A 10620-nucleotide genomic window follows, 5' to 3' on the forward strand; every position below is an offset into this window, starting at 1 on the left:
AACACTTTTATTTTACACATGTACCAACGTATGATGTTAACACTAATTAGTGGTTAATGTTGAGATAGTCAGTGTTTGATATGCAAGTACTCAGTAAAGGCTTCCATGCAGAAGGAAAAGGTCTAAACACTAGTTAGTGGTTAGTGTTGGGATAATCAGTGTTTGATATGCAAGTACTCAGTAAAGGCTTCCATGCAGAAGGAAGAGGTCGAAATAAAAAGTATGGGAAGGAATTTGTTAGTTAACAGACAAATCTCTTCCCAGCTATCATGTCATAAATGCACCATCCTCTTAGTACAGGTGTAGAGGCCCTTGTTGAGAATCGTATTAGTATATATCTGCACTTTTCTCAAGGATTAATGAAAAGAATTCATATATGAGATGATGTGCAAAGATATGGCAACAAATATACAATTTGTCAATGAGTATTAAATGAGTGGGGTTGTATATGGCCATAGTTAATCTAAAATTCAACCCTGGGCATATACAAACCCCACTCATTTAATGCCCATTGGCAAGCTACTTATTTTCAACCGTAATAGATTGCAAATTGCAAATTACAGAGTGCAATTTACCGTGCCCCAGAATCAATTTACATCAATGCATTTATGGGTTAATGAGTATTAAATCAGTGAAACTGTATATGGCCATAGTTAATCTAAAATCCAACCATACACATATACAAACCTCACTCATTTAATGCCCATTAACAAACTACTTATTTTCAACTATGACAAATTACAAATTATAGAAAGTGCAAATTACAGAGCTGCATAATCAATTTACATCAATGGATTTATCGGGCAATCCTTCTTCTACTCTTAATATGTACAAAACTCGTATGTACAAAACTAGACAGGATATTATTACCATCCATGCATATTCAAAATAGAAAGCATTCCATCCGGCTTCTACTCATCGCGCTGCATAGGATAATGAACTAGCCATTGACTCATCCAATGAGAAGTGGAGCTGGGTTAAGCAATCTAACAAGAGAGTGGAACCACGACAGCTAGAATGCAAAGTATAGCTGTTTTACCCTGCAACAAACAAAAAAAAATTGATAAAATTGAACTCATACAGGCCTCTGCAGATACTTCAATAAAATAGATTCGATTCTAGAATTGCAGTAAATTACACTAAACCTTCAAGTCTTATGGATTAAAGATACGACAGGATTAATCGCTATATTCTCAAAGCTCCGTGCTAATTGCAGTTCATCAACACTGAGCTGGAATGTGCCATTCCCAGTTGCTGCCATTTTCTCCAAGATAAAAGCTGCAGGATCCGTTCCATAGATAGAGAATTCAGGATCCGTTCCATACATGATTGTATGAAGTATCGGCATTGGCTCTGTGTTATTCAATTCAATCACAAAATCAATAGGATCTAGTCCATCATTGTTTCCACCATCGCTGAAGAAAATAATTATTGGTTTCTTCTTCTCCACGTTAGGATCACTGGACCCCCGACAAATGACCTCTTTTGCCAATGTTAAACCAGAAGAATAACTAGTTGACCCCTCTGGAACATATTGAAGAAGATCATCCACTATATCTTCTTTCATCTCTTTCCTTTCTAGAGCAAGAATTGCTGTATCATCAAATAGAACCACAGATATAGTATCATCGCTAGTGGTTTTAAGCCGAGTCTTAATGAATCGATCAATAGACTCATACACAACGCCCAGCCTACAATTGTGTCGAGGAACGAATTTGGCCAAGTTTGGTTTTATATCAACAAAAGTCATTGAACCAGACTTGTCAATGACAAAAACCATGTGATACGATACATTTTTTGAATGATCACAGAGAAAATGGTGACCTGCAATTATGTGGCCTGCAGTGGATGGTGTTGAAGAGGTTCTTTGTACAGGAGCATGCCATAATTTCTCTGTGCAATAAGATTTTGAGGAAGTACCATCAATTTCATTATGCTCCTTTGACCCGCACAGATGATTACATAGAGCAAACTCTTGCCTATCTTCTTCAGTACATGGATCTTCAAACCGCATTTGCGTCCAGTAAGTCTCATGGGTAAGTTCATCTTTTGGCACATCCACATCTGGGCCATATTTTCTTCTCTCATGCCGAGAGCCATCATAGATATGCCTTGTGCAAGGCAAACCCTTATTCGTAGGGCAAAGAATCAAATGAATGTGACCCCGACCTTGTGATTTACAATACATGTTACACATTTCTGCCACACCAGATTCTCCCCAAATATACTTTCTACCCTGGATATCAATTTCCTCCTTGTCTGATGCAAAACTGACTTCCCTCATGTTCCCATGAACAGTGCTATGAAAACCAGAATGATTGATAGGTTTTCGACAAAAATACCCACAAGCTTGACATCTAACCTTACAATAATGCACAACATCTGGATTTAGTGTGTGGAGATGCACACCATCATGGTATCTTTTAAAAGGTGGAATGGCAATGCAACAGTCCTTTTGCAGACCGTTTTGTTCAGATAGATGTATATACTCAAAGGAACCTCTTTGGCCCTGAAATGAGCGTGTCTGTCGCATGAGTTCGGTGAAAATTTCACAAGTGCCATCCGCTTCACATTTCTCAGGACAGATATGTTCATTACCACAGAGATGTTCATTACTTGTCAATTCATGGAAGTGATCTTTGTAACCGCAGCTTCTAGGACACCCCTTAATGATGCAATCTCTGGGACAAAACCTTTCATCACAAGCATGTTTTTCATGATCCCCAAGTTCAATCTGTATAACACACATATTTTTGCAGCTTGGAAGGGAACACTTTTTGTTACACAAATGTTGTGATGAACTGCACTTATGAGTACCTTCATGTCCAATTTTCAAACAACAAGATTTGCTGCAATTGGATGATTTGCCAAATAAAGAACATATCTCCACACATGTATGATTTTTCTTTTTGCAATCATGATTTCCTTCATGGCCTGCCAAATTCGTACATTCCTCCACTTCATTTTCTTGGTCTTGGTGTAATTTGAGAGAACAATATGTGCACCTCTCAGCACAGACATGGTTACCCATACAAGAGTGATCAGAGGAATGACCTTTCTCTAAAACACATCGCCAAAAACAAACAGAACATTTGCAACCACATACAGAGAGGCCCTGTTTCAGTTCTGCAAGGGCTAAAACTGCCTCCAGCTGCAACTTTTGCACATCATCATTCCCAGAAAATTCTGCAGTGTTGCAGTGAAGCCATTTTTGAACTCGATCACAGCGTCTATCAGCCAACGCCTTTATGAAGTCCTGAAATTTGGAGTGCCATAAATCATCGGTTTTGCCTTTTCTACCCAAGACGCTTTCTAGTCTTGATCTAAGACGACTCAAAATCTGATAATTCGATGTAGATTCGTCTAGAGCTGCAAGCTCCAGGCCAGTATCTTGCAAATCAATGAAGAGATCCCCAAGTACTATTGGAGCATCCCTTACCTCTTCCTGAGAGTCAAAATTCTTAAGTAGCTTTTTGGTTCCCGCCATGGAAATGCATCCTGCCTTAACAGCAGAAACCAAGTTCCTGCGAAGGATATCCACCTTCATAGCAACACGTTTCAAATCTATAGGGGTCCAATCCTTCACTGCTATCTGAGAAATAACAAGCTTCAAATCTCTCAAGAAAGCACGGTCACTATTATAGCTATGCCCCAACCCTTTTATTGTCGAAGCAATATGAGGAAGGCTTCCCTGGTGATATTCTTTTCGAGTAAAAGGAGCCATTGCAGCAAGCACAAACATTCCTCCATACATCTTGGTAAGAAAATTTTCCCGAGATCTTTTACAAATTTGTAGAAGCTTTTGACGGAATTCAACTTTTAATTCCTTCACATCAGAGGCGTCTACATCTTTGATAGCTATGTAAAATAGTCCTTTAAATAGATTTTTGGCATCCTTCACCAAACTCACCCCACTTTGGAAACGCTGAAAGATAACTTCCGTCTCCTTGTCAAGATTAAAATCCTGATAAGAAGCAAAGTATGGCAATTGATAAGGCTACTAACATATGAGAAGATCAAGTGGTAAACCAGTAAAAGCAAACGAACAAGACAGCTCTAAATACAAACCTTCTTGTTGAATATTGTTAAATTACTCAGGGCAGCATTTAGGACTGAGAGTAACATGTCTTCTTGCTCTGTTCTCTCAGAACTGCCTAATCCCTCAAAGTCCATCAATACATAGAGGCACTCTGAATCCATTCGAACTGTCATCCACACTCCATCAGTGCATCTTCCCCCAGCTACATCGAAAAGGGAGCCAGATAGGTGGTTTAATAAGTATGATTTACCGCTACTTTGTTTGCCCATTGATGAGACAACCTTGATTTTACCATTCCACTGACTCAGGACAGCATCATACAAGCCGAAGCGCAACAAAGTTGCTAGTGATATGCTATCTGCATAAGTGAGGTGTGGAGGTATTTGAAGCCCATCAAGCAATGGTTGTAGTCCATTGTTTTCAGCGCGACTTATTTGAATAGGTACAAGACAAATAAGTTGACGGAACCAATTTCCCAACGGCCTTTTTGGATAGGGAGAGAACAAGACTTTTGTACTGTCTGTGATTTCAGCCAGTTGAACTTGGAACTGAATCCTGACATTTGAGAAATCTTTTCCCTTTTCTTCCTTTAACCGCCCAATAAGATTCTTCAAGTATTCTTCATATTTTCTTTGCCCGCGGTCTTTTCCAAAGGTGGTGTCTCTTGACTTGAGCAAAACATGGAAGTTAAGATCCCTGATACTCCCTCTAAATAGTGCGGGATCAACTGCAAATTTATCAAAAATGTGATAGATGTAGTCTAATGTAGCACTAGACTTTTGAGAGTCCCGGTCCATGGCATTGTTATTGTCTCTTTCTGAATTCGAATCTTGTTTTCCTAATTCTTGAAACTCCAAAACTTCTGTCGCTAAAACTAGATTCAAAATTTTAGAAAAGCAGCTACGCCCAACATCAGAGTATACAACAAGGTGAATCTGAGAGCCATAATATACAAGCTTCACCTGCAAATCACGAACATCTTTGACATTTACATCCAATAAAATGTTCTTTAGGAAAGACATGGCATCACCTAACGCGTAAACTTTCAGCTCCAATTCTGATGCAGCCTTGCTTTCTCGTGCAGCTCCTTTAGCAGAAGATGGAACCCATTCTTCCTTGTGATCTGAAAACTTTGCCGGTGTGTGAAAAACAAAGAGAAAGTAACCGTCCCCTGAAATGAAAGCATCTAAAAAGTCTGATGAGAGAATGATATGCTTAGGCTTCATCAAATCCTGCTGATGGAATTCTACAACCCTGAGCCTGTTTGTGTCATCAACTAAAAGCAGTTCGGCTTTCCCGGGAACACACTGCATCCATTTTATATTTGTGCTTCCAGAAAACAAGTTGAGTATGATATCAATACCTGTCCAATCTACATTCCGAAATGATTCATCAAACTTGAATATTACAACCTTCGATTCCTGAGCATCATATAAAGCCAGGAATCTGGTACGTTCATCAAAAGCTACCAAATCAAAATCCTTTTTAAATGAGCGAACATGATTTCTCTCAGGTAGAAATGGTCCTATTTTGGGGAACTTGTACAAGCGCAGATTATTATGTTCTTTGTTATGGATAAAAACGAGCAACTCACCAGATTTCAGATATGCAACCTTTTTAAGATTTTCTATCTCAGGATCACAGCACAATAATTCAAAGGGGTTTGAGCAAGAGGGTATAATGCAATGCATTGGATTTGAATTTAACCCATCCAGGTCTTTTTTGTTTGGTGACAGCTCTACAATCATCCATTGTATACTGGGCTTTTGTTCCTCCTCGGTGGAGATTTCTAAACATGCCTCTAAATATGTAACATAGTATGCTCTTCCAATAGAACAGCCTGTAACATGCATACGTTTTCCAATGGCACTTCTTTGGGATAGTTTTGCCTTTGTTTCAGTGAGAAAGTTTTCCTCTTCAGTTTTAAATTGCTGCTTCTGAAGTTTTTCCTTTTCTTCTTTTTCAAATTCAATTTTTTCCCTAAGCAGAGGTAGGATATCCTTCCTAATCATTGCTTGAATGTTTCTACTGAATTCTTCTTTTGCACTATTATATATATGTGAGGAAAGCTTTTTCCATTGATCAATGGAAAAAATAGCCCTTTTCAGAGGTTCATCAAGTTTAAAACCATTCCACTTGCTTTTCCACTGCAAACGAGACTCTTGCAACTGCGATGAACGGTCAGCTTTCACATTTTCTATTTCAGCCAAAATATTATCAAGGCTACCTGAAGTCAGAAACTTCTCCATGTCAGAACTATCGAAATTCTTTACTTTGTCCAAGTTATTGTTGCTAGTAAGGATCGCCAAGAGAAGCCGTTTCTCAACTATGAGATCTCTCTGCCGTTGATTTTGTAGTTTCTTTATAATAGGCTGACCAAAGTTCTTCATCTGCTCTAAATTGCTCAAAAGGAAACCCAAGAAAACAATGTTCTGTACTAGGGTTAGTAATATTTTAGGAACAAAAGATTTTACCCATTCACGGACTGCATCTGTGGAGACTTCTAGATTTCCTTTGAAACTTTTGCTTCCAACATTCAGAATAAACTGCTCACCTGAAACTACAAACTTTGCCTTTTTTGACTTGCCACCATTAACTGTGTCCCTTAACATAATCTCTTCTTCAAGCAGAACTGTGCGAGCAGACTTTCCAGGGCTTTCAACGATGAATCTTGAGTCCACCCCATCTGTTCCATGAAACTTAATCTCCGAGCCCACAAAAAGCAGTTTCTGCCTACCAGAGTTGCCACCCAAAATAATTGCCAACTGATCTTCTAGGTACTGCAATGGACTCGTTTCAATATCAGTTTCCTGAACTGCAACATGCTCTTCAGATTCCGAGTCTGATAAATATCGAATAAAACTGCAGTACTCGGGTAGAACACGGAGAAAATTCTGCAACATTTTCTCCTCTAATTCATTCAACTTCGATTGAATATTGAACTTTTGATTTTCTGCACGACGAACCTGAATAGAATCTTTCAAATCTGTATAGCTCCGTAATTCTGGAAATCCAGAATGTTCTAAAAGAGAAGCAAAGTCTTTATTGCTGAGCTTAGTGAAATCAAGATCATAGTCTTTGGATAATTTCTGTAACTCTGCTGCAAGTGCATCAGCCCGAACAATTATTTTTTGATTATTTCTATACTTACTTGACCCTTTGTAATTCGCAGTGAGAAAAGCACAGCGGTGATATCCTTCAGCAAAGAACAATGTTTGTCGAGGCATAATAGCAACACCTTCAGTACTTGGCGTACTGATATGCCTTCCAATGTTTACTTGGAAACCAGACGAAACCGTGACATCATTTTTAGAACTTTGAAAAATGCCTATCTTAATTGTCTCTGTTCGATCTGGAGGCGTATATTGCACAGAAGTGGTGTCGACAGAAGCAGCTAGAGTTTCAAGAAGATTATGATCTTCAACGCACACATAAACATCATCACAAAGGTCCACTACATAGCGTATAAAATTGCATGAAACATTTTTCCTTGATGCATCTGTGAGATGGGTTTCTTCATGCCAATAGAAAACAATGATGACTCGCTCCAAACGACTAACGTACAAGCCTGCCTCGAACTTTTCTTCCTCCATTTGCTTATGAATCGAATCATCTATCGCGCCCATTTCTTTCAATATTCTACCCATCGTTCTCTTGTCCCCATAGAAGCCAACTGTGGGCAACGATACTTGATTCAAGGACTTAAAATCGATTCTGATATCAGGATACGCATGCTTATCTGCAGAATTGGGTAAAATTCTATTGCACAGGCCCAAAATCTGTTCTTTTGGGAGATGGAACTTGTCTACAAAGCTCAATTCCTGCTTGTCAGATACAATCTTTATAATCTGAAATAGATGTGATCCATCTGGAATAGCTTCTGGAGGGTTTTCAACTGAGGTTGAGGATGTATTTATTGATGAAACAGAGCTGTTCCCGCTGAGAGTTGGTTCCTCGTCCGTCTCACTTGAAAATTCAGACGCGCTGAACATTTCTTCATTTTCCATCTCACTCGAGAATTCAGAGGCAGTGTCGAACATTTCTACATCCTCCATCTCACTCGATAACTCAGAAGCATCCATAGTAAGTAAAGATAATCTGCACAGAGCAATAAAAGGCAATGCCCTTCATCAATTGACAAACATAAACTCTTATCTAATAACCACCTTTAAAAGTGTTTCTATTATATATATATTTTTTTTGAATCTAGGATAATCGGTAACCGGTGAGAGTTATCCTGAACAGACCCAGGATCAAATCTGACTGGCTGCCACTATAAACCTAGGCTACGTGCAACAACCTGCAAGCCGCACAATAGTAGGTAACTTATGCCTCAACAAGAGCCGAGACGTCCTCTATGGGGTCGCCTACTCTTCTAGCCAAGACACAACAGGTCAACATATTATATTACATACATGTAGGCAAAAGGTTGTAGGTCAACTAAGTATATAACCATGCAAAAAGGATTCTATTGAAATATAAGGAACATATTTATCTATGAATGAGAATTCACTACATCCTAGCAGAAACGATTTATTTCAACTAAATATGTAACCAAGCAGATTCCATTTAAATATAATTAGAAATAGCTCTAATCAATGTAATTTAATATGAAAAATGAAAATCACAGAAGTTTGAATTCAGATAGATGTTGTAGTGTCTTGTTTAACATTTTCATTTGGCCAAAATAAAATAAAAATATATTGATCCATTTTGGTGCTTGGTAGATCCTGAGTTAAGATAGTAGAGATGTTGTAATGATAGTGCTCTTTGCAGCATAGATCATGAAAAAATAAAAATAGTAAGAAAAAATATGTACACGTGTAAAAGGGATTCTAAAAGATGTGTTGAACAAGGAGCATGCTATTGAGTCCAAGTTGGAAAGTCACAAGCTATTGAATCCAAGTTGGAAAGTCACACTGCAAAAGAGGAATCATTTGGAAGAGATAAATTTCAAAATGGAAATGAAAAGTAAAAGTTAAAAATGAAAGAACATATGAAGGAAATATGAGAAAATTATTTGAGAAGGAAGGCATATCATTGTAGATAAATAAATACAATCTCAAAGATAAAAAGAGTAGCATGCTATTGAGTCCAAGTTGGAAGGTCACACTGCAAAAGAGGAATCATTGGGAAGAGATAAATTCAAAATGGAAATGAAAGGTAAAAGTTAAAAATGAAAGAGCATATGAATTGGTATAGTAAGGAAATATGAGAAAACTATTTGAGAAGGAAGGTATGTCATTGTAGATAAATAAATACAACCTCAAGGATAAAAAGAGTAGTAGACAAAAAGAATAGAAGTGGCTCAAAGAAAAAGAGAGGAGAACTCAAGAGAGATACAAGGTAATCATTGAGGTTACCATGACCTTGGGCTTGGTAACCAACTAGTTGATAAGTGGCCAATGTATTTACTCCTATTCATAAATGAATAAAAAATCTAGTTTCTATATTAAATCCCTCTCCATATGTTATACTATTGTATAATTATGTGAGCATTGTTGTAGATTACATTTCTATTGCTTGGATGATTAATGTTGTGAGGATGTTGAGGATGTAGAATGTTTGTTCCTATAAAAAAAAAAATTGTTGTGACCCTCTATTATTATGTATATATATTTATGTAAAAATATTAGCTAGTGATGCCATTATTAGTGAGTCTGAAAATTGTGTAAAGAAGTTTATTAGTGTGTTGGACCATGATTGAGTTTTGTTTTGTATGTTGCTCATGATAATGAGAGTTCTTATTGAATGTATGTATGAGTATACAAATTTTGCTAAAGCATGGAAGAGTGTCTACATGACCTAGATATGAGAAGCCTCCATATGAGAGAGGACAAATTCCTTGGTTTATAAACTAACTGTTGATTATAAGAAGTGACATAACTTGTAGGTAGTGCTGCCATAAAAGAGCACTAAGATGTTTTTGAATACATAATTGTTGTGGAATACACTATATGTGGTGCCACCCTCATGTTATATATTGAGAAATATGGCATAGAAGAACATGCAACAAGGCGATGATGCATTTTATTTTTTATAGAATTGAATGCACAACAATGAAGAATGTAGAACCATTGAATGCAATAGTGATGAAAGTTGCATTGGATAACAAGAAATTGGAAGACTTTACCTCATAAGCAGGAAGGAATGATTTCTTAATAACCTAGGGAATCTAATAGGAGAATCAAAGTCATTTTGAGGATGCCAATGTAAAGATTGTATGAAATGGATGTGGTGCAGAATGTGACAATGCTCAGAACATGACAATGTTGTTGCAAAATGTAACAATACTACACATTGTGATAGTAATCTTTGTAATTCAAAGCATGAGAGAAATAGAAATGGTCAAGAGAAGATCTATATGCATGTGTACAAGGGATTCTAAAGGATGTGTTGAAGAAGGAACATGCTACTGAGTGGAAGCTCGAAGGTCATGTTATAGAAAAATAATCATTGAGAAGAAGATGGATTTCAAAATGGAAATGAAAAGGTAGAAGTTGAAAATGAAAGAACATGTGCATTAGTAGTTGAAGTAGCATGAGAAGAGAATATGGAAGTAAAAGGTAGAAGAGTAGCTG

At 37.4% G+C, this 10620-nt stretch overlaps 1 protein-coding gene across 2 annotated transcripts; it reads right to left on the reverse strand.

Moving 5' to 3' along the window:
• Positions 1-245: 245 nt before the first annotated feature.
• LOC149255298 (uncharacterized) lies at positions 246-3754 on the reverse strand. 2 transcript variants are annotated; one of them, XR_016266353.1, is made up of 3 exons: positions 1146-3754; positions 871-1040; positions 246-338 (listed from the first exon to the last, which is right to left on the reverse strand). XR_016266353.1 is itself a non-coding variant. In XM_089457203.1 (2 exons), the coding sequence occupies exon 1, from the start codon at positions 3752-3754 to the stop codon at positions 1148-1150; it is 2607 nt and encodes an 868-aa protein (XP_089313329.1). In that variant the 3' UTR covers positions 806-1040; positions 1146-1147. The 2 variants fall into 2 exon arrangements, 1 of the variants encoding a protein (XP_089313329.1); XM_089457203.1 differs by lacking the exon at positions 246-338 and having other exon boundaries at positions 806-1040.
• Between the last annotated feature and the right edge of the window lie 6866 nt (positions 3755-10620).

Source organism: Pinus tabuliformis, chromosome 7 (genome assembly GCF_031772625.1).
Source record: "Pinus tabuliformis cultivar Carrire ecotype Pingquan chromosome 7, CPIR1, whole genome shotgun sequence".
In the NCBI taxonomy this organism is placed as follows: Eukaryota; Viridiplantae; Streptophyta; class Pinopsida; order Pinales; family Pinaceae; genus Pinus; species Pinus tabuliformis.